Source organism: Clinocottus analis, unplaced genomic scaffold (genome assembly GCF_023055335.1).
Source record: "Clinocottus analis isolate CAN_PGR_092001 unplaced genomic scaffold, fCliAna1.0.p SCAF_4, whole genome shotgun sequence".
Classification (NCBI taxonomy): Eukaryota; Metazoa; Chordata; class Actinopteri; order Perciformes; family Cottidae; genus Clinocottus; species Clinocottus analis.
This window is the reverse complement of record NW_027176153.1, coordinates 3,681,492-3,708,275: the sequence shown is the minus strand read 5'-3', so window position 1 is coordinate 3,708,275 and position 26,784 is coordinate 3,681,492. Positions and strand designations below refer to the sequence as shown.

At 46.5% G+C, this 26,784-nt stretch overlaps 2 protein-coding genes across 3 annotated transcripts in view; both read left to right on the top strand.

Annotated features, from left to right (window-relative positions):
- LOC137801202 (voltage-dependent L-type calcium channel subunit alpha-1D-like) overlaps positions 1–15,549 on the top strand; it is a 28,768-nt gene extending 13,219 nt beyond the window's left edge. Inside the window, 32 exon segments of the mRNA XM_068598643.1 lie at positions 4–64; positions 198–300; positions 648–777; positions 3,475–3,597; positions 3,599–3,720; positions 3,850–3,937; positions 4,053–4,160; positions 4,279–4,331; positions 4,577–4,723; positions 4,797–4,998; positions 5,768–5,926; positions 6,051–6,161; positions 6,448–6,531; positions 7,039–7,167; positions 7,241–7,306; positions 7,806–7,897; positions 8,151–8,310; positions 8,451–8,578; positions 8,907–9,003; positions 9,479–9,581; positions 9,654–9,755; positions 10,132–10,262; positions 11,012–11,152; positions 11,236–11,296; positions 12,172–12,400; positions 12,787–12,894; positions 13,645–13,781; positions 13,935–14,047; positions 14,592–14,811; positions 14,903–14,965; positions 15,056–15,156; positions 15,243–15,549. Coding sequence (XP_068454744.1) covers positions 4–64; positions 198–300; positions 648–777; positions 3,475–3,597; positions 3,599–3,720; positions 3,850–3,937; positions 4,053–4,160; positions 4,279–4,331; positions 4,577–4,723; positions 4,797–4,998; positions 5,768–5,926; positions 6,051–6,161; positions 6,448–6,531; positions 7,039–7,167; positions 7,241–7,306; positions 7,806–7,897; positions 8,151–8,310; positions 8,451–8,578; positions 8,907–9,003; positions 9,479–9,581; positions 9,654–9,755; positions 10,132–10,262; positions 11,012–11,152; positions 11,236–11,296; positions 12,172–12,400; positions 12,787–12,894; positions 13,645–13,781; positions 13,935–14,047; positions 14,592–14,811; positions 14,903–14,965; positions 15,056–15,156; positions 15,243–15,506 — 3,936 coding nt within the window. The 3' untranslated portion in view covers positions 15,507–15,549.
- A 2,243-nt stretch (positions 15,550–17,792) lies between these two features.
- mecp2 (methyl CpG binding protein 2) lies at positions 17,793–26,039 on the top strand. Of its 2 annotated transcripts, XM_068598616.1 has the most exons (6): positions 17,793–17,873; positions 19,208–19,355; positions 19,455–19,717; positions 19,818–20,011; positions 20,089–20,225; positions 21,117–26,039. In XM_068598616.1, exons 1-6 carry the CDS (start codon positions 17,842–17,844, stop codon positions 23,715–23,717), a joined length of 3,375 nt encoding a protein of 1,124 aa, XP_068454717.1. In that variant the 5' UTR covers positions 17,793–17,841; the 3' UTR covers positions 23,718–26,039. The 2 variants fall into 2 exon arrangements, with proteins under 2 accessions (XP_068454717.1, XP_068454718.1); XM_068598617.1 differs by lacking the exons at positions 17,793–17,873; positions 19,208–19,355; positions 19,455–19,717 and having other exon boundaries at positions 19,898–20,019.
- The last annotated feature ends 745 nt before the right edge of the window (positions 26,040–26,784 follow it).

The window sequence follows — 26,784 nt, the reverse complement described above, 5'->3', positions numbered from 1 at the left end:
CAGGTGGAAATGGACGAAGACACCGAGTACGAGGAGGAGGAGGAGCTTCCTGAAGGAGAAGACGGTCAGTAGACCCCTGAAGGAGACTTTGAGACTAAAAGACTTCATATAATTATTATAGTGTTATCATGTACAGCTCTATTCAACTGACACATATTATTTATAATAAATTTAACTTCTCTACCCTCTCCTCTCAGACGCAGGAGTCCAATTAAAGATGGCCGACCTGGCGCCTCCTAAAGAGAAGGTTCTTCCGATCCCAGAAGGCAGTGCGTTCTTCTGCCTGAGCAACACAAACCCGTAAGTCTGACACCTGGTCCACAGGTATAAATGTTAGCTTTAGCATTAGCCTGGTCCACAGGTGTAAGTGTTAGCTTTAGCGTTAGCCTGGTCTGTAGATATAAATGTTAGCTTGGTCTACAGGTATAAATATAAGCCTTGGTGTCATAATGGCCCATCTGGTCTATAGGTGTAAGTGATAGCTATATTGTTAGCCTGGTCAACAGGTATTAGTGTTAGCTTTAGCATTAGCCTGGTCCATGGGTATAAATGGTAGCTTTAGTGTCAGCATGGCAACAACATAAAGACGTTTATTACTTCCTGTCACAAACATACAAATAGGAAGTCCTTTTTCTGTCTTTCTGCAGCATCCGAGTGGCCTGTCACACTCTGATCCACCACCACATCTTTACCAACCTCATCCTCGTCTTCATCATCCTCAGTAGCTGCTCATTAGCAGCTGAGGATCCAATCAGAGCCCACTCATTCAGGAACAACGTGAGTCTCAAAGCATCAACAGATCTTCTGGTTTCTTCTTTCTCTCTTCAGGCCTCGTATATATATATATATATATATATATATATATATATATATATATATATATATATATATATATATATATATATATATATATATATATATACTCACCAGTTGTTAGCAGTTGTAGGCTCAACATGTGTCTGCCGTCTGCTGATGAAGAAACATGCTAACATGCTAGTCATATGATCTCATAAAACTGTTGATTTGATAATTTCCTTTTTTGAAGAAAAGTTACATCACAAACAATGACATCCAATGTAGTTACGTAACAAGAAACTAGTGTTGTGGCTAAGCTAATGTAGGCAGGAAGTTAAAGGGGACTGATGGGAGAAACTAAGCCAATCAGAGCTGAATGTGTCTCAGCGAGGTTACGATGATGTCGTCAATACACCTCTGTGGTTGGAGCTTTGAGGGGCGGGGCTTCAGCAGATTACATAGCAGAAGTGGGTCAGTGACTAACCGGGTTAAAGAGGGAAAGTCATAGAAACACACATGGAGAGAAAATCACGGTTTACTGTCTCATCCTGACACACACACACACATACACACACACACACACACACACACACACACACACACACACACACACACACACACACTGACAAACACACTGTGCAGCAGCTGGTTCATGCAGGACGTAGCAATTAGCAGCAGCTGAGGAAAGACATTACTTCTAACATGCAATCAACACACACAGACACACACACACATACTGTATGTACACCTACACACACATACTGTATGCATAAAGACACACACACAGACACACACAGGATGTGAACTATGTATCTGGATGATGTCATTTCCATCTGTAACATCTATGCTTTTGGTCGGTTTCACCGAACAGTCATTGGAAAATCCGACGGGTTTGTTTCGGTGTGAAACTCATTGAACAAGCTGAACTCTGGTAAACGTTGGTCTCGATATAGGAATAAATATAAACATAGGAAGTGCCCCAAAGAGCAGTGCATTGTGGGTTGAAGGTGACACATTTATTATGCAGAGGATCAACAGGGTGTCCGGTAGTGGAAGGACAGACGGTCACATTGCGCCGCTGAAACATGTGAGTGACAGAGAAAACACAAAGTTAAACCAGGAAGCACCAGATGGCATTCATTTAACGTTGCTCCGTTTCACTGTGACATTAAGTCCAGAGGACACAAGCACGTTTGTGACGATGGTTTATGGTGTTTGGTGTGTGAACGCCACCAGCAGAACAATAATTTCACCTCTGAACACCAGCGAGTTGATGGAACTACAAGTGTGAAAGCAGGAATTATTCCATTATTTCTGTCAGTATAAATAACAGCTGTGAACACATATCATCACAATATCACAAATGCCATCACAATGCCTTCGCTGCGTAGCTTGATGAGCACCCAAATGTCCAACATTCAGTTTCAAAGAGGTGACTTGACGGTCTGATTTTGGGGTTTGCTAGTCTTGAGACCAAACATGTCTGGGCTAACTTACTGTCTTGATTAGACATGACATTTTAAGCTTTGGTCTCCATTTCTAACTTGTTTGTCAATATATATGTCTTCCCTGACTTGGTACTTATTGGTCTTGACTTGGTGATTGTTGATCTTGATTTGGTACCTGTTGGTCTAGACTTGGTATTTGTTGGTCTTGACTTTGTACTTGTTGGTCTAGAATTGATACTTGTTGGTCGAGACTTGGTGCTCTTGACCTGGAATTTGTTGGTCTTGACTTGGTATTTGTTGGTCTAGTCTTGGTATTTGTTGGTCTTGACTTTGTACTTGTTGGTCTAGAATTGATACTTGTTGGTCTAGACTTGGTACGTGTTGGTCTTGACTTGGGATTTGTTGGTCTTGACTTTCTACTTGTTGATCCTGACTTGATTTGTGTTGGTCTTGACTTGCTACTCTTGACATGGGATTTGTTGGTCTTGACTTGCTACTCTTCACCTGGGATTTGTTGGTCTTGACTTGGTACTTGTTGGTCTTGACGTGGTACTCTTTACCTGGGATTTGTTGATCTTGACTTGATTCTTGTGGTCTTGACTTGGTACTTGTTGGTGTAGACTTGGAACTTGTTGGTCTTGACTTGGTACTCGTTGGTCTTGACTTGGTACTTGTTGATCCTGACTTGGTACTCTCGACACGGGACTTGTTGGTCCTGACTTGGTAATTGTTGGTTTTCACTTGGTACTTGTTGATCCTGACTTGGTACTCTCGACACGGGACTTGTTGGTCCTGACTTGGTACTTGTTGGTCTTGACTTGGTACTTGTTGATCCTGACTTGGTACTCTCGACACGGGACTTGTTGGTCCTGACTTGGTAATTGTTGGTTTTCACTTGGTAATTGTGAATCTTGACATGGGATTTGTTGGCCCTGACTTGGTATGTGTTGATCTTGACTTGGTACTTGTGAATCTTGTTTTGGTACTTGGTGGTCTTGACATGGGACTTCTCGGTCTTAACTTGATACTTGATTGTCTGGAACCTTCCTGTGTTGACTGGAGGAATTATCTGTCACAATTTGGCATTGGATGGTCTTTACAGGAGACTCCCCAGTCTGGACTCGGGACTTTCAAGAATCAAGTCCGACACAAACTGTATTGTCATTCTGTAGTAAAACTGTCAATGAAGATGTAATTCAAGACCTAATATGTTTTTATAATGTTTGTGTAGATTCTGGGTTACGCCGACTATGCATTCACCTCCATCTTCACTGTGGAGATTCTGTTTAAGGTAAGGAACCTTCGTTTCGGATGAAATGACTCTTCTTCTTCTCTTGATTTAATGCTGACGTTTTCTCTATGTGTGACAGATGGCGGTCCACGGAGCTTTCCTCCATCCAGGCTCCTTCTGCAGAAACTGGTTCAACTTGTTGGATCTGCTGGTGGTCAGCGTCTCTCTGGTCTCCTTCTTCCTTCAGTGAGTATCAGACATCCATGAGCAGCCGTCTTCATCAGTGTGTGCTGCTCTCTGCTGGGGGAGAACGGCCGCTACACCTCTCTGTCTCCATGCTACACATGAGACTGAATATCCTGTTTGCTTCTGCAGCTCCAGTGCCATCTCAGTGGTGAAGATCCTGCGAGTCCTTCGAGTACTGAGACCTCTGAGGGCCATCAACAGGGCCAAAGGACTCAAGGTAACCTTTGAGAGTAACTAACTCTGACAGTAACTAACTCTAAAAGGTAACTAACTCTGAGAGTAACTAACTCTAAGAGTAACTTTTACTAAAGGTAATAACATGTGTGTTGCAGCATGTGGTCCAGTGTGTGTTTGTGGCCATCAAGACAATAGGAAATATCATGATTGTCACGACGCTGCTGCAGTTCATGTTCGCCTGCATCGGAGTCCAGCTGTTCAAGGTGAGATGAGGAAGACGAGGGAGACAGTTGGAACTCTTCTTCTTCTGTGTATTTTTTTTTACTGTTTATTTATTCATTTTCCCCAAAAATAATATTTCTTGTGCCTCTGTGTTTTTAGGGTAAATTCTATCGCTGCACAGATGAAGCCAAACACACTCCTGAACAGTGCAAGTATGTGTTTCTGTCTTCAACTCAGTGTACTGACAGTACTCCTTACAGTACCTTAGACAGTATTACTGACAGTACTCCTTACAGCACTCCTGACAGTATTACTGACAGTACACCTTACAGTACTCTTGACAGTAGTAATGACTGAAGTAGTGACAGTACTCCTTACAGTATGCCTGACAGTACTCTTGACAGTACTCTTGAAAGTACTACTGACGGTACTCCTTACAGTACTCCTCTGTGTTCAGAGGGACCTTCGTGGTGTACAAAGACGGAGATGTGAACCACCCGATGGTCCGGGAGAGGATCTGGCTGAACAGTGACTTTAACTTTGACAACGTGTTGATGGGGATGATGGCGCTCTTCACCGTCTCCACCTTCGAGGGCTGGCCCGCGTGAGTCTTCAAGCCAAATTTGATCAACTGAGACAGAACGTGAGAGTACAGATGTTTGACATTTTCCCTCCAGGCTGCTGTATAAAGCCATCGATGCCAACGGGGAGAACTCTGGACCCATCTACAACTACCGAGTGGAAATTTCCATCTTCTTCATCGTCTATATTATCATCATCGCCTTCTTCATGATGAACATCTTTGTGGGTTTCGTTATCATCACCTTCAGAGAGCAGGGAGAGCAGGAGTACAAAAACTGTGAGCTGGACAAGAACCAGGTAGGAAGGACAGACAGGAAGTCAAACATCTTCTTCTCTGGTTACAAATGTCCACTAGAGGACAGTCAGAAACAGACCAAAGAACACTAACCCTCTCTCTGCTCACTGTTAGTACAGTAGTACATGTTGAGTACACTCTGTTAGTACAGTAGTACATGTTAAGTACACTCTGTTAGTACAGTAGTACATGTTGAGTACACTCTGTTAGTACAGTAGTACCTGTTAAGTACACTCTGTTAGTACAGTAGTACATGTTGAGTACACTCTGTTAGTACAGTAGTACCTGTTAAGTACACTCTGTTAGTACAGTAGTACATGTTGAGTACACTCTGTCAATACATTCGTAGAAGTTGAGTATGCTCTGTCAGTACTTAAGTACATACTACCTCTCTGTCTCCACAATGGCAGTGTGTTGAGTGCGCTCTGTTAGTACAGTAGCAGTACCTGTTAAGTACACTCTGTTAGTACAGTAGTACCTGTTGAGCACACTTTAATACATTAGTAGAAGTTAAGTATGCTCTGTCAGTACAAACCTTTCTGTTTCCACAATGGCAGTGTGTTGAGTACGCTCTGTTAGTACAGTAGTACATGTTGAGTACACTCTGTTAGTACTTTAGTACACACTACCTCTCTGTCTCCACAGCGGCAGTGTGTTTAGTACACACTGTTAGTACATTAGTACATGTTGAGTACACTCTGTTAGTACATTAGTACATGGTGAGTATGTTCTGTCAGTACTTAAGTACACACCACCTGTGTGTCTCCACAGCGGCAGTGTGTTGAGTACGCTTTGAAGGCTCAGCCCTTGAAACTCTACATCCCAAAGAATCCGGTTCAGTATAAGTTCTGGTCCATCATCAACTCCACCGGGTTTGAGTACATCATGTTTGTGCTCATCCTGCTCAACACCGTCACGCTGGCTGTTCAGGTAAACACTTCTACTTCCTGCCGTGTTTGTTGTTAACAATGGTAACTATGATGAACATAGAGGTGATGCTCCAGCTGTGTGTCTGTTATCAATAATAATACATGTTTGCGTTTCTGTCATGCAGCACTACGAGCAGTCAAAGCACTTCAGCCACATCATGGACATCCTCAACATGGTGTTCACCGGCCTCTTCACGGCGGAGATGCTGCTGAAGCTGCTGGCTCTCAGACTCAGGGTGAGAAAAACAAATGCACCCTCCAATGTCTCCTAGATCTTCCTTTAAACACATAAGTTCCCTTCATCATCATTGTCATCTCAGTGTATTTGTTCTGACTCCATCACACATAAACATGAACTAAAGTAAATTCATCCGCCGCTGAAAATAGTGCCCAACAAAGTCTTTATTTCCTGTTGAAGGTTTGATGAAAACCAGTGAATCTGAAGATGGAGTGTTTTTAAAGGTTTACGTTTATAAAGCGATGTATCTAAACGTGGAGGTTTGCGTGCTCTTGTCTCTGCAGCATTACTTCGTGGACGCCTGGAACTCGTTCGACGCTCTCATCGTGGTCGGCAGTGTCGTCGACATCGTGGTCACCGAGTTTAGTGTGAGTCCTCGAACACAACGCAGTCACATGATCCTTGAACGGCCTAATATGCATCATTTATGTTTCATAACAAAATATATAACATAATGGTTCTTCTGGAGCAAACAAAGGATCAAAGGATTTTTGTTTTTAGCTTTTTACTTTGATCATGTTAATAATAATGTTAATGATCATGTTGATAATGTTAAAATAATGATAATAATAACAATCTTAACAATAATATATGTTAATGATAACAATAATAATAATCATGTTAACAATTATTAACTATAATTAAAAATTAAATTATTGAATTATTAACAGTAACGCTGTAATTACACCATATGCAATAATTTTTTACATTTCATATTTCACACATCTGTTTCATTTATTATATTTTGTGACATAAAAATACAAATAAAAATGCAAAAAAAGTTTAGTTTTTAGATTTATGTCTCAATATGATGATGTTGAAGATGATGAGCTCTTCTCTCTGTCTGTCTCCCTGTGTACCTGTCTGTCTCTCAGAGTGGGGAAGACAGCTCTCGGGTGTCGATCACCTTCTTCCGTCTGTTTCGAGTGATGCGATTGGTCAAACTGCTGAGCAAAGGGGAGGGGATTCGTACACTTCTGTGGACTTTTATCAAATCACTACAGGTCAGGGGCGGGGCTAATGCTAGGGGCGGGGCCAACGTGAGCACCAGTCTAACCTCTTCCTGTCGGTCTTCAGGCTCTGCCGTACGTCGCTCTGCTCATCGCCATGATCTTCTTCATCTACGCCGTCATCGGGATGCAGGTGAGGTCACACCCTCTGAAGCCTCCAGTTCGGCGTTGCGAGCGTCGCCATCTTGTTTTTTTTGCAGCTAGTGTACAGGAAGTGACCATATATGGACTGAGGAGGAGCAACATAGAGACCTGTCAATCACCTTGTAGCCCAGCCCCTAAAGCGTCTCCTGCTTTATGGTCTGTTTGACTCTAAATTACCATAATTTATTAAATGAACATCATGCTGTATAGAAGAAGACTTCAAACTAGAGATTGAGACATAAACTTAAGTTTACAATGTTTACTGAGGGAATACATCAAGAGAGAAGTAGAGTCATTTATATAGACTTCTATACAACCAGAGGAGTCGCCCCCTGGTGGTCAGGAGAGAGAATGCAGCTTCAAGACATGAAGCTTTGATTTCACTTTAAAGAACTGGAGATTGATAAAATTATGATCTAACTAGTACTGTCTGTCTGTCTGTCTGTCTGTCTGTCTGTCTGTCTGTCTGTCTGTTTGTTGTCTCTCAGACCTTTGGGAAGGTAGCAATGCAGCCTCACACTCAGATCAACCGAAACAACAACTTCCAGACATTTCCTCAGGCTGTCCTCCTCCTCTTCAGGTCAGATCCTTCTCCTCTTCCTCCTCATCTTCTCCGTTCTCCTCTGCATCTTCCTCCTCCTCTTCTCTCAGACTTGAACTGTCTAGATGTGATTGTGAGAACTGAACTTAAAAGACATTATCCAGTGGCATTATGGGTAATGTAGTCAGAGATCTGTTTCTAATCTGTCTCAACAAGTTCAAGAACTGTTCTATATAATAAGATTCATCACATGCCTGAGTGTGTGTGTGTGTGTGTGTGTGTATGTGTGCAGGTGTGCGACAGGTGAGGCGTGGCAGGAGATCATGCTGGCCAGTCTTCCAGGTAAACGCTGTGATCCAGAGTCGGACTACGAACCAGGAGAAGAGTTCAGCTGTGGAAGCAACTTCGCCATTGTTTACTTCATCAGCTTTTTCATGTTGTGTGCTTTCCTGGTGAGGACACACTCACACACACACACACACACACACTCACACACACACACACACACACACACACACACACACACACACACACACACACACACACACATACACACACACAAACACACACACTGACTGCGTGTGTCCTTTAGATCATTAACCTGTTCGTGGCCGTCATCATGGACAACTTTGACTATCTGACGCGTGATTGGTCGATTCTGGGACCGCATCACCTGGACGAGTTCAAGAGAATCTGGTCTGAATACGATCCAGAGGCCAAGTATGTTTGTTCTACTAATAAATACTTACTCCATTGATTATACAATCATTCAGCACGAATAGAGGGAAGTCTGCATTAGGTGTACATTCATAGTATATTTTGTTGCTGATATTTCTGTATTTAAATGTTGAATTCAGTAGTTTTACCTTCTTTACTTAATGGAGTATTTTGATATTGTGGGATTACTACTTTTACTGATGGACATTTTAACATTGTCATTTCTCTTTTCCTCTCATATAAAAACACATTTAGATATGAGATAGTATGTACATTTTAGTTTGTATAATGTATTATAGATGTATGTATATACTGTGTTCTCTTCCTCCAGTGGTCGTATCAAACACCTCGACGTTGTGGCGCTGCTCAGAAGGATTCAGCCTCCTCTGGGCTTTGGGAAACTCTGTCCTCACAGAGTGGCCTGTAAGGTAAAATATATGATATAATAGACTATATAGTAGTCTACTATAATGGTGCAGTATTATAAACTCTCATCTTCTGTCAACTTAGTGGTGTCCCACAGGGCTCTGATGCGGATCCTCTACTTTTATTTATATCAGGCCATAAAACTCAAATATAACATGTTGTAAAATAAATAATAATAAAGATATTTTCTTCCTCCTCTTCCTTTTTCTGCTTCTGTTCATCTTTCTGCCCCTTTTCCCCCTTTGTTCCTCTTCTGCTCCTGATTCTCCTCCTCTTCTTCCTCCTCTTTCTGCTCTTCCTCCTCTTTCTGCTCTTGCTCCTCTACCTGTTCCTTTTCCTGCTCCTCTTCCCCTTCCTGCTCCTCTTCCACTTCCTGCTCCTCTTCCTGCTCCTGATTATCTTCCACCTCCTCTTTCTACGCCTACTCCTCTTCCTCTTCCTCCTCTTCCTACTGCTCATCTTCCTCCTCTTCCTCAGCGCCTCGTGGCTATGAACATGCCTCTGAACGCTGACGGCATGGTGACCTTTAACGCCACACTCTTTGCTCTGGTTCGCACTGCCCTCAAAATCAAGACTGAAGGTATCTGATCGGTTGTCAGTTCACGTCATGAAGACTGAAAGACACGTTTAAAATATTAAATATATTCAATAGGTAACCCTGACCAGGAGAACGAGGAGCTGAGGGGGATCATCAGGAAGATCTGGAAGAGGATGAAACCAAAACTACTGGATGAAGTAATACCACCGCATGAAGGTACTGATACCACAAATACTACTCGTACTACGACAAGCAATATAAGTACCACAAGAAACATGAAGAACACTACTATAAAAACTACTAACGCAACAAGAAACACTACTAATACTACTGCAAACACTACTTGTACAACAAGAAAAAATAATACTACTACAAACATCACATGAATACTATTAATACTACAAACACTACTAGTACTACAACAATCAATACTATCATTACTACAAACAATGCTCATACAACAAGAAACACTATTCCAAAAGAATTACTACGAATAGTGCAATATTTACTACGAACAATACAACAAGTACCACTGATACTTGAGTAAATACTACGAGTACTGCTGTTAACTGAGTTCTGTGTTGTCCTGCAGAAGAGGAAGTGACAGTCGGGAAGTTTTATGCAACTTTCCTGATTCAAGATTACTTCAGAAAGTTTAGGAAGAGGAAAGAGAAAGGAGATCTGACGGGAGAGTCTGACACCACGAACCCATCTGCTGTTCAGGTCTGCCTGTCTGTCTGTCTGTCTGTCTGTCTGTCTGTCTGTCTGTCTGCACGTCTGTCTGTCTGCACGTCTGTCTGTACGTCTGTCTGTCTGTCTGTCTGTCTGTCTGTCTGTCTGTCTGTACGTCTGTCTGTACGTCTGTCTGTACGTCAGTCTGTCTGTCTGTCTGTCTGTCTGTCTGTCTGTCTGTACGTCTGTCTGTCTGTCTGTCTGTCTGTCTGTCTGTCTGTCTGTCTGCCTGTCTGTCTGCCTGTCTGCCTGTCTGTCTGTCTGTCTGTCTGTGTGTCTGTCTGTGTGTCTGCCTGCCTGTCTGTCTGTCTGCCTGTCTGTCTGTCTGTCTGCCTGTCTGTCTGTCTGTCTGTCTGCACGTCTGTCTGCCTGTCTGCACGTCTGTCTGCCTGTCTGTCTATCTGTCTGTCTATCTGTCTGTCTGTCTGTCTGCACATCTGTCTGTCTGTCTGTCTGTCTGTCTGTCTGCACGTCTGTCTGTCTGTCGAACCTTTGTGGACACCAGGAGAATAACATGTATGTGTGCGTGTGTGTGTATGTGTATGTGTGTGTGTTCGTTTATGTGTGCATTTGTGCACCTGTATGTGTGTGTGCGGCTGTGTTCGTGCGACTGTGTGTGTGCGACTGTGCGTTTGGGCACGTGTTTACGTGTGTGTGTGCGCGTCTGTGTGCGTCTGCATGTGTCTGTGTGGGCGTGCGTGTGTCTGTGTTTGTATCTGTGCGTATGTGTGTGTTTGCAGCTGTGTAAAGCCGGTCTGAAGACTCTGCAGGATCTGGGTCCGGAGATGCGTCTCGCTCTGAATGAGGACCTGGAGGATGAGGACGAGGACGAGGCCCTGATGGGGGACGAGGAGCTGGAGGAGGACGACGCTGCGTATCAGGTCTCTATGGACACGTTGACGTGACGCGAGTGACACCCACATGTCCGCCTGTCCGTCTGTAAACAGCTGACGTGTCTTCGCAGGGCGGCGACAGCGTCGGACCAGAGAGGGATCGACGAGGCTCAATACTGGCCACGCCCACTGGTGAGCAACACCATGACATGTGGTTTCACACCATCTTATTTATTATCAGTATAACTGTTATTCATCCATCATTTAACCTTCCTCTTGTGTTAGCTTTCTGTTAGCATCTCTTGTGTTAGCTTTCTGTTAGCATCTCTTGTGTTAACGGGTTGGTTCTGAACCATGTCTTAAGTCAGCTGTAAAATACATCAAAAACAATTATCTATCATCCAATTTGTTTCTCAAATCTTGGTGACCTGATCTGTGAACATATTGTAATATGTTTTCATGTTTTTGGTGTGGACCCCTGGGCCTTTTCTTTGTCAGGATACCCCTTGATTTAAAAGAAATGGTAAAATGAACCTCAAGAGAATCATATAATAGATAAAAGGTTGTTGTGTTACCTGACTATTACTGAGGGGTATTAGAACACATCTATTAAATACGTTTGTTTTATGTTTTTTTTTTTTATTTTAATATGATTAACTATAGTAAGATCTATGAGTAAATTTCAACTCATGAATATTTACTTCAAGAAAAAGGCTTTTCAGCAATAGAACTTTAACGCAAACACAAAATGAAAATCAGAACAAGTCATAACACAACATAGATAAAAAACAACAACCAATCAAGCAAATCATATTTATTTTTTCATTGGGTCGAAACTGACCCGAACAACACAAAAGTCATCATTTCAACCAGGGCATTTTATAATTTAGTGAAATTTTTTAATTTTTTTATAATTTTGTCGAAATAGAGGTTCCTGACAAAGTCAAAAGGCCTAGATGCAATAAACACATTCATGTGGTTCTTTTATGTATTTAAAAACCTGTAACGGGTCGGTGCCGACCGTAACACAAGAGGAAGGTTTAAAGTAACAACCCGCGGTCCTGCAGGTCCCGGAGGGACGACGGGAGACGGTGGCGGCGTGTCCAACGGCGGTCTGGTCCACCGGGTCGGTTCCCTCACCAAGATGCCGAACGGCAGCGAACACGACGAACCTCTTCGGCGCGGAGACGACACAAGGTCGTCCGTCAGTCTTCATCATCATCATCGCCGGCCGTCAGCTAAGAACGGCCTGCTGGACCACGGAGACCACAAGAGACCGCATTACAAGACCACCAGGTACCGTAGTACTAGCATGAGTATTACCACAAGACCACCAGTACTGTAGTAGTATTATCACAAGACCACCAGGTATTGTAGTACTAGTTCTAGTATTACCACAAGACCACCAGTACTGTAGTATTATCACAATGTACTGTAGAGAAAGTGAGAAAGAATATTCCAGAATACATCTGATCCGAATTGTTTGGGTATCTATAGTTTTTAGTTTATAGAAGTATTTAGAATGTATTCTTCTGTGTTTATGACTTTAAAGGTTACAGGATAAAAAAGAAAGGAACAAAATGAAGCTAGATTTATAAATAAGTTCAATTTAAAAAGCAACAGTTCCTTTCGCGGCCACCAGAGGCCGCTGCTCCCCATGATAACAGCCTGTGTTTCCTCAGGAGAGACTCCAGGGACCGGTACTGGAGGAACGGGGACCTGGAGACATACGGAGAACAGGGCTACTACAGCCGGGAGGAGGACAACGACAGCCTCACCTCCAGAGACAGGTACGCACACACACAGGTACACACACACAGCTACACACACAGACAGGTTCACAGACAGACAGGTACACAGACACAGGTACACAGACAGGTAGACAAGTGTACGCACACACACACACACACACACACACACACACACACACACACACACACAGGTACACACAAAAACAGGTACGCGCACACAGACAGAAAAGTACACAGACAGACACACAGACAGAAAGGTATACAGACAGGTAGACAGGTACACAGACAGACAGGTACACACAGACAGATATGCACACACACACACAGGTACACATACAGACAGGTACACATACAGACAGGTGCACAGACAGACAGGTACACAGACAGGTAGACAGCTACACACACAGACAGGAACACAGACAGACGGGTGCACAGACAGGTAGACGGCTATACACACAGACAGGAACACAGACAGACGGGTGCACAGACAGGTCGACAGGTACACACACAGACAGGTACACACTAAAGTAGATAAAAGCGCACACAGTCAGGTATGGACACCCAGAGACAGGTACACACACAGGCAGTTACGCAGAGACAGACAGGTACAGACACAGACAGACAAGTGCACAGAAAGACAGGTATACAGACCAACAGGCACACAGAGAGACAGTCACGCACACAGACAGATAAGCACACAGACAGGTATACAGAGACGGACAGGTACACTGGCACACAGACATGTACGCACGGAGAGACAGACAGGTGTGTGTGTGTGTGTCCCTGCAGACACTACCCTGACGAGCCTCCTCTGTATAGAGACCACTATGATGGCCACGCCCCCTACTCCAACAGCAGCTATGGTAACGGGTACAACGAGGCCAGAAGGACGACCCGGCGACGCCTACTTCCTGCCACGCCTACAGGTACAACCTGATGACACGCTGTGATGTCACAGGTTTGACCTGATGACACCCTGTGATGTCACAGGTAACAGAAAGAAACCAGAGAGATGAGAAGAGATCACAGAGATGAATTTTCAGCTGTTTGGGTGCGTTTGTGTTGTTGTTGTCTGCCAGGCCGGAAGCCATCATTCAACATCCAGTGTTTGAGGAGACAGGGCAGCAGTGACGACCTGCCGATCCCCGGAACGTATCACCCCACCTCCCCGCCACGCCGCACACGCACACAGGTAACAACACACACACACAGGTAACACACACACAGGTAACACACACACAAGTAACACTCACACAGTTACATTCAGACAGGTAACACCCACAAAGGTAACACTCACACAGTAACACTCACACAGTTACACACAGTTACACTCACACAGGTAGACTCACAGTTAACGCTAACACAGTTACACTCGCACAGTTACTCTCACACAGGTAGACTCAGACAGGTAACAGTTACACTAACACAGTTACACCCACAGAGGTAACACTCACACAGTTACACTCACACAGTTACACTCACTGAGATAACACTAACACAGGTAAAACTCACACAGGTAACACCCACACAGGTAACACTAACACAGGTAACACCCACACAGGTAACACCCACACAGGTAACACCCACACAGTTACACTCACACAGTTACACTCACAGAGGTAACACTAACACAGGTAACACCCACACAGGTAACACCCACACAGTTACACTCACAGAGGTATCACTAACACAGGTAACACTAACACAGGTAACACTTACCTTCTCCTCTTCCTCAGCAGACCTTCAGCAGTTACGAGTCCCGTCACTCCTCCGGTCGCTCCTCGGCTGCCTCCTCTGCGTCCTGGGCGAACCCGTGTCCTCGCCGCGGTCGCCTCCTCTACGCTCCTCTCATCCTGGTGGAGGAGGAAGGCAGCCCACCCTGGGGAGGAGGAGCAGGTGGGCGAGGAGGAGGGGTGGTAGGAGGAGGAGAGGGGAAGAAGGGAGGTGCAGGAAGAGGTGAGATGTGTTATGTCCCAGAAGCCTCAGCGGTAACAAGCTAGCATCCCCCTGTGTTGTGCTCAGAGATTCTGGTCTTTTATCCACCCAGGTGTCCACGTGACAGGTGCAGCACCCAGACCGGCCTGGTACGGTGGCCCTGCAGGGACTTCAGGTACGGAGGGTGAACAAACACACAGAAGAATATGAAAGATAGAATGTATGTCGTCATGTGACTGAACGTGTCATGTGACTCTGGTTGCAGCCCCACCCCCTTACAGAGCCTACACCACCCTCAGAGTTCCCTCCCAGCTTGGCGGCCAGCTGACGGAGAAGCGCGGATCGGCCGATAGCCTGGTGGAGGCGGTGAGAAGGCGTTCTGTTAGTTACCGCCATATATACACATGACGGATGGACGGACACCCCCTGACTCTTTGTGCTGGTCTCTCCAGGTCCTGATCTCAGAGGGGCTCGGCCTTTACGCCCGGGATCCCAAGTTCGTGGCGTTTGCCAAGCGGGAGATCGCCGACGCGTGTCACATGACAGTGGATGAAATGGAGTCGGCTGCCAGCGACCTTCTCGGCACCGGGAGCCACAGTTTGCTCAGTGCCGCCGCCGCTGACCCCGCTGCGCTCTACAGCGACGAGGAGCCAATCAGGACGGGGCGCGACGAGGACGAGCTGGCCGACGAGATGACCTGCGTGACTTCATTCTGACGGGCCAGCACTCTGAGCCAATAAGTGACGAGACCTTTAACCAATAGGGTAGCAGGACAAAGGGGAGGGCGGGGCTTAATAAAAGTAAAACTGACTGACAGGTTTCGTGAGATAACGATGAAAGATGGCTGACAGCAGACTGACGCGATGAACGCCGCTCAGCTGCACAGAATCACACTTTATCCAAAATGCATTGTTGGGAGTTTTACAGGTTGTGTTGTCATTTTTTGTAATTTATAATTCAAAGCATGGAAAACTAGAGGAAGAAATATTCAGACGTTCTGAAGCCTCCAGTTCAACGTTTTGGTCGTCGCCATCTTGTTTTTTGCAACCAGGGAACAGAAAGTGACCATATATGGACTGAGCAGGAAGATCGTAGCGACACTGTATATGTCTGGTAGAGACTTGTCAATCACCTTGTAGCTCCGCCCTAAAGCATCCCTGGCTTTATGGTCTATTTAACTCTAAATGACCATAATTTACTAAATGAACATCATGCTGTGTTGAAGAAGACTTGAAACTAGAGGTTGAGACCTAAACTCATGTTTACAATATTTACAGAGGGAATAAATCAAGAGAGTAGAGTCATTTATATAGACTTCTATACAACCAGAGCAGTCACCTCGTGGTGGTCAGGAGAGAGAATGCAGCTTTAACACATGAAGCATAGACTTCTATACAATCAGAGGATTAAGTATAAAATGTCGGACTGGTTGATGGTTCATCTGGTTCACGTCTCATCTCAGTGAGAATGGAACCATTATTTCCTGGGAGCTGTGTTTCATGCTTCATCAGGTTTAGATGGAGGTCAACAGGAAAGTGTGTTTCTGTTTCCGTTGGTAAACATTGTGTTGAACATATTTGATGTGTTTTTATTCTCATAAATGAAGACGATATCGTGAAAAGACTTTTTTTTAAAGAGTGTTTGTTTGGCGTGTTTGATCTTTTTTATTCCAACAGAGAACTCTTTCATGTGTTTCTGTGTCTCTGCCCTCTTTTGGGTTTTCTTCCAGCAGTTAAGGGCTTTTTAACCCCAAACATCCTCTTCAGAGCTTAAATAAAGAGAGAAAAGCAGCTTCTGGTTCTGTTTGGTTTATAAACTTCTTCTTGTTGATTATTCAGCGCCCAGGTTTTTAGTTGCACTTAAAACAAACACCATTTCCCAGAAGCCTCTGCGTTCATCTTGACGTCATTGTCCTCAGTAGCTGGTGGTCTACTGAACATGAAGGAAACTTTGTTCATGAATATTAAAATAAACTTCCCAATCTTCCTAATATGAAGTATGAAAGTATGAATCTATGAACTCAAAAATTGAAAATAAAATAAAATGCAACAATAAATATTTTCAGACTTTTTGTTCATGTTTGCAATCAACCTAAATATTGAAATATTGAAATATTGGATTGACAATGTTCTATTTTTATTTTTTTTATAAATGTAAAATGTTCTATAGAATTGCAATGTGAATGTTAACAGAAACAAGACGGGTTCAACACAATGCTTCACTTGTAAACTTCGACAAGATCAATACATATCATGAGCTCTCCTATCCCCACGGTGATATTCTAACCCGTTGATTATTGATCAATAAATATTGATTGAAGATGTTTCATCTGTGATAAAATTGGCTGATCACCTGCTGTTTCGACTGTGAAGTCTGTTCTCGGATGCTTTTATTGTGAAACTCTGACAAAGGAAGTTGTTCCTGTTTGAATCTAAGCTTCCGGTTTATTTGACCAATGGTGGATTTCTTCTCTTCTTCGTCTCTTTAAACAGTTTAGTTAGAACGTCTTCTAAACTTCTGTTAGTAAAGACACTTTCTACAAAATAAACAAAATACTAAATTAACAGTATGATCACTATAGTGAACTAAACTTCATTCTAAGTTATTTATTTTTTAAATTGTAAATATTTAATATATTTTTCAATAATTTCGTATATATTTATGAGTAGACATTTTACTGTTTTTATTTATTTTATTTGATAATGGTTTTTCATTCACCGTTTACATTCTATGTATGTTCTTGGAGTATTTCTGGACAAAAACGAAACACGTTGTTTGGGTTCATTTCAGTTCAGTTTAGATTTTTACAGATGTGAGAGAGCGTCCCTGAACGTCCCGGTGTGACCGCGGACTTCACATCTCGCGGGACTGCGCCGCCCCTACGCTCGCGCTTTTGGGTGTTGTTGACCTCATCTTCGTTTGGATCTCGCGATGTTTTACGGACTGACGGCGGTTGAAAATGGAGCCGGAGGGGGCGGGGTGCAGCAGAAGGGAGCAGAGATGTTTGGAGGCTTTTTTTTTTTTTATATAAAATTATTTATTTAAATAAAAATGGCCGCCGTGGAGAGCGGAGAGGAGAGACTGTAAGTGGGCTCTTTTTTTTTTTTTTTACATTTTACCCTCCGTTAACGCTCCGCCGCTACCGCCGCCTCCGACCGCCGCGAGCGTTTCTGTTGTGTGTTTTATTGAAGTAAAAGTGCGTTGTTTTAATGCCCGGCCCGTCTCGGCGGAGCGGGGTTAGCGGGAATACGTCACCAACTTACTGCTAAGTCTGTACTTTAGCTGCTGCTGTTTAGCCGCTCCGTGCTCCGCCGGGCCGCCCGGACTCTTACACAAACTACCCGAGAAGTGAGGCCGGACGCCGGCGGAGAGGAGGAGAGGAGCCTGGGGCGACCTCCAGTGCTAACGGGCTGCTAGCTACCGTTAGCATCACAGAGTGTTTCCATCCGGCTGTTTTGTCCAATACCTAGGGTTACCCCACCCCCTCTTGGTATACCCACCCATCCCATAACCCCCATATACCCCGCGCCTTTCTCTATAACCCCTTTATACCCACCCCCTTCTCTGTAACCCCTTTATACGTACCCCTATCTCTATAACCCCTTTATACCCACCCCTCTCTCTATAACTCCGTTATACCCCATTTCCCCCCTTTTATACCCACCACCCCCTCTATATACCCCTTTTCTCCTGTCTAAACACCTCTCTACGCAGAGACACGTTCAATAACCTGGGTTGCCCCCCCCCCCTACCCCTCCTCCCTTTATACACACTTACACACACACACAAACACACCCCCTCATATAGCTTAGACCTCATCTGTTGCCTCAGTTCCACTGGGCCAGGCAGTTGTGTGTGTCGTTTGAATAAAACATTGAAAATATTCATCAAATAAGTTATTGATTAATTGATAAAAACATGTGTTTGTTTTGTTTGTGTTCTAGTTCATTTTGTTTTTAGTGTATTTTAGTTTGATCCGTTGATGAATCTCTTTGTCTGTAAACTAAACCGTGAAACAGGTTTTTGCAGTCAATCAGACGAACTAAAGGTCGGATGAAACATCTTCGTGGTCGAAGAACAGTTTAAAATCTCACTGAAACAAACAAAGACGTGTTACGGTGACGCGATGGCTCACAGCTCCTGAAGCTGAAGAAGCTTGCTTTTCGTTCTTCCTCATTCTAATGCTGTTAATGGAGGAAGAAGAACAGACGTTGAACATTAGTAACGCATCATGAACATTAACGTGTCCAACGTCTAACTGCTCCTTTCAGACCAGATTATTGTGTGTGAACATTAATGTGTACAAATATCACTTTAATTGAGCATGCAGGTGTGTTATTAACATCTTTGTTTGAGTCAGGAACTAAAAAAGCTCTAACCGTATGACGCCATCAGTAATGTAATCTCCTTACCACAGGGAGGAGGGTGAGGAGGGACCTGTCGACCCTCAGACCCCCTCCAGAGAGAGAGACAGGTCCCACAGTAAGACCAAGAAGGCCCGCAAGGAGCGTCGCCATGCTGACCGGGAGGCGGAGTCACAGTCGGGGGCGGGGCCACAGACACAGGTAAGAGCGTTAAGAGGTCAGCGAGTCCTGGAGTTTTATCACCAAAACGACATGATCCAGTTTAACAAACTGGTTTTGTGTCACTTTATTTTCTGCTAGGCGTCGGAGCCGGTGGCGGGACCCTCAGAGCCAGGACCCCTGGAGCCGGCGGGGCCCTCGGAGCCAGGGTCGGGCCCCTCGGAGCCAGGATCAGAGTCAGCGGCCGCCAGCGAGTCTGCAGGTTCTCCCAGGCAACGGCGCTCCGTCATACGGGACCGTGGGCCGCTGTACAACGACCCGTCGCTGCCTGAAGGCTGGACCCGCAAACTCAAACAGAGGAAGTCCGGCCGCTCTGCGGGAAAGTTTGACGTCTACCTGATCAAGTAAACCAAACCTGTCTGTTGTCGTGCTAGTGCCTTCATGATCAGATGATGGAAACTGTTTCACAGACCAAATGTTTTCTGTTTCTTTCTTATTCTTCAGCTCAGAGGGAAAAGCGTTTCGCTCCAAGGTCGAACTCATCGCTTACTTCCAGAAGGTCGGCGACACAACCACCGACTCCAACGATTTTGATTTCACTGTCACCGGACGCGGAAGCCCCTCCCGCCGCGAGAAGCGCCCCCCAAAGAAAGCCAAGGTGGTGAAACCGTCGGGACGAGGCCGGGGGAGGCCCAAAGGTACAAACGTACGGATGTAACCAAAGTTATTTAATTTGAAGTCAACGGTTGGCTTACATACGTGTCTCTTGTTTCAGGCAGTGGGAAGATGCGTCAGGCTACGGAGGGAGTGGCCATGAAGCGCGTGGTCGAGAAAACTCCGGGCAAACTGCTGGTCAAGATGCCCCTCAGCAAAGGAGAATCATCCACTGCCTCCACCTCCACGGCCTCAAAGGTACAATCGGCCAGTCATTAGGTCGGTCATCCGTGATCAATACATTCTTTACAGATTTACTTTAAGGATCACAAGAACAGTCTGAATATACTTTACTCAAACAACGTCCTCTGACTCTGAAGAACTACAGCTTTCAGGCAGCAAAACAAAACAAAGACAGAGAGGTGGGTGAGAAAGGGTTTAACCTGAGAATGAGAACAACTACACACACGGCTCATAGGCTAGAGGTTACTGCCCCACAGTGGGTCCTACGGCGCTTTGTTGACGCCCACAAGAGTCCCGAATACGTCAAAGAAAGAAGAGCAGAGAGAATCCAGGCAGAGTCTCACTCACTCAGAGTGGTTTTCAAACTAAATACGTACTATATATTTGAGTCAAAATATGTACTATAGAAAAACAAACTATTTACTATGTTTCCACAAAGGGCATGTTTCAGTTTTGTTTTTTTTCAAGAACAGTTTTCAGAACAAAAACAAAATATGTATTCTGTATGTATGTTTGTACTATGTACACTTTGCCAGCGCATGGTCTTGTGTCGCGTCACGCAGAGTAAAACTGAACAGCTGATCTGAACAAAGTTGCCATCTCCTCTGTGGCAAGTGTTGTTCTGCAGTACACTGCAAGAAGACACACTTTTTTAGCTGGTTTTCAGGTGGGTAGTGTGCGACTACAGAGTCACTGCTCGAGTCGGGCATCTAGCCGCGACTGGGCCCGCTACCTTCGGTGGTTGTCGGGGAGCTAGCTGGCTACAGCGGGAAGCTAGCGGGGACAACCACCGAAGGTAGTAGCGGCTTATAACCCGACTTTTACGGTATGCGTAAGTCTAGTTGGTGCTTCAGGACATAATCCAATGTGTTATTGTTCTTAACTTCTTAATGTAACTCGCTGCAGGTGGTGTCCCCTGCCCCGGTGGCCAAGTCCCGTCCTGGCAGGAAGAGGAAATCGGAACAGGAACCTCCAGCTCCACCACAGACTACCCCTAAGAAACGGGGCAGGAAACCAGCCTCAGCCTCGGCAGCGTCATCTGTGGCCACGGCAGCCACCTCCACGGCATCAACGCCCGCTGCTGGGAGCTATGCCGCAGCGGCCATTTTAGCTGCAGAGGCCAAACGGAGAGCAGTCAAGGAGTCTTCCGTCAAACAAGTCGTCCAGGAAACCGCCCTGCCAATCAAGAAGCGTAAAACGAGAGAGACGGTGGAGGAGGTGGAAAGTGTTCAGACTCCGGCCGCTACCACGGCTGAGACTGAAAGAAGAGTCGCTGTGGAGGAGGAGGTTGTTAAAGGGGAGGGACCTTCGACCCCAGAGCCTCAGCCTGCCCCCTCTGAGCAGAGCCAATCACAGAAGCAGCCCGCCGCTTCAGATGAAAGCCAACCACACGGACACAAGCCGCATAAAGGGAAGAAGCACAAGGAGAAAACGGGAATAGCGGCAGGAGAAGGAAGGAGCAAAGGAGAGGAAGTTGAAGAAGATGCCGGTGACAAGGGAGGAGGAGGAGGGAGAAGTAGCAGCAGCAGCAGTAGCATCAGTCCATCAAAGAGCCACAAAAGGAAGGACCGGCCGCCTCACAAACACCACCATCATCACCACCACCACCACCATCACCATCGTCACCAACATCCCTCCGCGTCCACGTTGGATCAGCCTCCTCCAACCACTCCCCCTCCAGCCTCTGGACTCCCAGCACCCTCCAGCCAGTCCAAGCCTGAAGCCAAGCCCCAGGCAACCACCCAACAATTGCAGAACACCCAGCAAACTCCTCTCAGACCCCAATCGAGGACTGCCCCTCAGACCCTGCCCGAACCTCGGCATCCTCCACCTCAACCACGGCCCCAACCCCAACCTCCTCCTTCCCAGCAGCATCCTCAGTCTCCCAGTCAGCCCCAAGCCCAGCCTCGGTACCCAGCACCCCAGCTCTCTCCTACCAGGCATGTCTTGCCCCAGCCAAGATCTCAACCACTCCCACCCCAAACCCACAGTCAGATCCAGGCCTCCCCTCAGAAAGTCCAGTCACTTCCTGTCCAGTCCCCTGCTCAGCACCACACTCAGCCTTCTCAATCCATCCTGCACCTTCATCCGCCCCAAACAAGGCACCCACATCCACAAACCCAGTCTCCCACAGTACTCCAACCTCAACCTCAGCCCCGGCAGTCACTGCAGCCTCAACTCCAGGCCCAGTCAAGGACCCCAGCCCAACTTCAGAATCAATTGCAGCTCAGATCCCCTTCCCTAATTCTGCCTCAATCACAGCCAACAACTCCAGCACAAACTGCACCACAACCCCAGTCAAGGACCCGGGCCCAAACTCCACCTCAGTCCCACTCCAGAACCCAGGCACAAACTCCACCTCAATCCCACTCCAAGACCCCGACCCAAACACAGCATCACCCCCAGTCCAGGACCCCGGCTCAAACTCCAGCTCAACCCCAGACCAGGACCCCAGCTCAAACTCCAGCTCAACCCCAGACCAGGACCCCAGCTCAAACTCCAGCTCAACCCCAGACCAGGACCCCAGCTCAAACTCCAGCTCAACCCCAGACCAGGACCCCAGCTCAAACTCCAGCTCAACCCCAAACCAGGACCCCAACTCAAACTCCAGCTCAACCCCAAACCAGGACCCCAGCTCAACCCCAGTCCAGGACCCCAGCTCAAACTCCAGCTCAATCCCAGTCCAGGATCCCGGCCCAAACTCAACATCATCCCCAGTCCAGGACCCCAGCTCAACCCCAGTCCAGGACCCCAGCTCAAACTCCAGCTCAACCCCAGTCCAGGACCCCAGCTCAAACTCCAGCTCAACCCCAGTCCAGGACCCCAGGTCAAACTCCAGCTCAACCCCAGTGTAGGACCCCAACCCAAACTCCAGCTCACCTGCAACCCAGGCATCAAGCGCAGCCCCAACCTCAGACGAGGCCCCCATTGCAACACCAACTCCAGACTCAATACAGACCACAACCCAGACAGTCCCTTTCCCAGTCTAGGCCCCCCCAGTCCCAAGCACAACCACACGTTCAGCGGATTCAAACGCAGCCCCGACCCCAGCTCACCAGGCCCCATGTGCAGCACCTCTCGTCCCACCGATCGTCTCCCAGCCTAACCAGAACCAACCCGGGTCCGGCTCAACAGAACCAGAGCGAACAGCCCCAAGATCTGAGCACCACGCGGGCCGGCCGAGGAATCCTGCCGCAGAGCCGAGAGGGTGGCGTGGAGGGGAGAGGGGAGCCGGCCATGACCTCTGAGAGCAGAGAGGTTTTAGGGGGAGGAAGAGGGTCCAACAGCACCTCGAGGCCTCCCGGCTCCACGCCCACTGGACTCCCAGGAGTAGCCGGGGTCGGCCCTGGGACAGGCAGTCGGGACAGGCTGCGGACGGAGGCGGAATCGGCGGGGGCGGGCGAAGGCCGGGAGCTCAGAGACATCGTCCCCCAGTCTGCCGTCCCCTGTCCCAGCCGAGAGGAGACCGTAGAGTCTCGGACCGTCGTCAGCGAAAGAGTCAGCTGATCGGTCCGAGTTGGGCGGAAAGAGGAAAGGAGGAGGGGAAGAGATTTTACACTGAAGGATGAACGTCTCGCGGAGCTGTCGGACTGTCACAGCCTCCACGTCGGATTGTTTCTGGAGACTTTGTAAAGTTCTGGATCAGGACGGCGGATCGTGTCTTTTTATAGGAAAAACAAAGAGGAAAAAAAAAATATGAAAAAAAATAATGTGTGTGTATATAATCAAAAGGCAGCTGTTGTGTCCCGCTAGTCTCCGAGGGCGGAGTAGGAACTAAAGACGCTTCACAACTTTACTCTGAACGAAACGTTGCTTCCGGAATATAAACCCCTTTTTATTTTTTATGTATTTTGATCGTTTATTGTTTTTTGTTATTTGTTATTCAGCTTTAAACTCTGATGTTATGGTCTGTTGCTCATCAACGTGCTGCTGACTCTTTATTTAAAGTCCTGCTGGGTTCACACGGGACACGGCAGTCTGAGGAGGGACAGACGGACAGGACAGAGAGACAGACAAGACAGAGATGTAGACAGGACAGGGAGAGAGACTGAAGAACAGAGAGACAGGATAGAGAGACTGAAGGACGGACAGACAGACTGATTATCTCTATGGAACCTAGCCTCGGGCTCGTTGACCTTCCAACCTCCGGTCCCGTGTGAAACTGCTGAGAGACTCGTCCTCGCGACTGAAACCAGTCCTGGATGGGATGCCTCAGAGGCGAGATGGTGGGCGGGGGGGTGTTCTTACGGACCTCGCGTCAACAAAGATGGAAGTTTGTAACGTCTCCATCCTCTTCCAGACAGGTAGCCGACGTTTTGACGTCCATCACTTCACTCCCAAGTCTTTGGGGATCCGTTCGATTACTGTCTGAAATACCTGAACCACTTTGAGGGTTTTTCAGGTATTTCCCCAACGCAGGCAAGTTGTTCTTCCAGTGAGAGATTCTTCCATTCTAGTCTTCGTTGAATCTGTTACTGTCAACCCAAGCCCTCTGCTCCAAGTAGCTTTATTTCAGTCTGGACTCCTTATCGTCTTCGTGTTGAACGTCTGGAAACGTTTGTACAATCGACCGCCTGCATGCCGCTCGGACACTCTGCAGGCCTTCGACCGCACGTACGCAGTGGTCCACCTCGCCGGGGAGGGGCGGGGCGTGAAACCCCAAACAAGGTCCGGTTCAGCTTCACGTGGAGCCGCAATAGAAAACCATACAGAATCCCGTGAAACCAGAAGAAGAGATGTTCTGAGCTGGCCACTGTGAGGCGTTCAGGTTCAACGAAGCGGCTTCAGACTTTTTAACGTCCCAGTGACGCCTTTTGTGTCGTGAAACTGAATATTTGAGAGGCAAACAGTTGCATTTCATATTTTTTAAATCAAATCCTTCTCTTTGATTGGATCAAAAAAAGTGGGCAGTCCCAGAGTTTCGGGGCCCAGAGAGGCTTAAGTCTCGCCCCTTCCCCAACTTAATTTGGAAAAGTGATGTAGTCGCAAACGTGAGAGTTGTGTCAAGTACACAGATGACGTTTTTACATTTTAAACTCTCCTTTTCTCATGAATTCATTTAGTTTTGGTCGGACGTTAGCTTGTCCTATAGCTAGCTTAGCTTAGTTCTAAACACACTTTCAGGTTTGTCATATTTCTAATTACATAAATGAGACTTTCTTTTTTTAAGCGTTTTTGAGAAGTTTTCTGGGTTTCACCCGTGTTATACCTGAACGTCTCACCGCACACGGTCCCTGGGAGTCCTGGTTTGCTCCTCCCTTCCTTCAGAGACTCAGATATTCTCCTCACCGTTTCAACATAAAGTCCAGGATCCAGAGTGGATCACAGAGTTCACGAAGACCGGAGACCCTCCGGCCGGTGAATGTTGATCAATGTGCCTCGTCCTCTCACCTGTTCGCCAGGTGACGTCGCTTGGATTCCACCTGAGGCCGAAGCCGCCTCCCCCTTCCCCGCCCCTCTGCATATCCGCCCGGTCCGCCTCGTCAGCATGCCGTCTGTCACGCAGCTGCATAAATCCAACGCCCCTCTGCGAAGCCTCCACCGGACTCGGCGGCCCAAGTAACCAGCCGCCATCTTGCATGTCCCAGAGTCTAGTGCCTCTACTATTGTGCGTCTTGCCAGAGCCACCGAGCCGGCAGCGCCGTGTCGTGTTTCTAGACGTAGTCGTGCCGTGTGGTGACTACATAGTTGCTCATGTCCAGGATGAATATTCTGCTTTTACTCTGGTTGGATTCAGTGAAACTTTAACTCACTGTCGCTGTAGACGAAACTAGTTTTTACCTGTTTTCTTATTTTCATTTCTAACTAAAAGCGTTTGTTGTCCCCCGACTCGTCTTCGTCTGGTGATTGTAGCTCAGAGTACTTTTACTAGTACAAGTACTTCTATCTACCTCCTGCCTATACACATTCACCGGTACAAGTACTTCTATCTACCTCCTGCCTTTACACGTGCACTGGTACAATCAGAATCAGAAACTTTTTATTGCCACGTGAGTTAGTACAAACGAGGAATTTGTCCTGGCGGAAGGTGCATCACAACACAACAACAACAACAACAAAGAGCATTTAACTATACAAGAGAAAGTATAAAATAACATTTGGATAAAAACAAGTAATAAGTAAGTAAATAAGTAAGGTGCAGTCAATATGCAGTAAATAATTAGCGATGCAATTGAAAAATAAGAAATGAAGGGGTAACGATCAATAACAAGAGTAAAGGTAAGTTAAAGTAAAGTGCACGGAATGAGGTTATGATTATTGAAAGTGACAGGTGATGGGTAAAGTGGCGAGTGACTTTAAATGTATGGGGGGATGTGCAGGGGAGAGAAGGGAAGGTCCTGGGGGAGACGGAGTCAGTCAGTGGGGGACCCGGGCTCTGTTGATGAGCCCAACTGCTGCTGGGTAAAAACTGTTTGTGTGGCGGGAGGTCTTGGTCCTGATGGACCGCAGCCTCCTATCAGAGGGAAGGGACTCAAAGAGTTTATGTCCATGGTGAGAGGGGTCGTCCGCAATCGTCCCTGCCCACTTCAAAGTCCAGGAAGCGAACAAGTCCTGGAGGGACGGCAGATTGCAG

What these genes read in the sequence shown, in the direction of transcription:
- mecp2 (XM_068598616.1), top strand. Translation starts at nt 17,842, where the DNA reads ATGGCCGCCGTGGAGAGCGGAGAGGAGAGACT. An exon ending in GGGCGGGGCCACAGACACAG is followed by an intron (nt 19,356 to 19,454) that starts GTAAGAGCGTTA and finishes ATTTTCTGCTAG; the next exon opens with GCGTCGGAGCCGGTGGCGGG. An exon ending in CCACCTCCACGGCCTCAAAG is followed by an intron (nt 20,226 to 21,116) that starts GTACAATCGGCC and finishes AACTCGCTGCAG; the next exon opens with GTGGTGTCCCCTGCCCCGGT.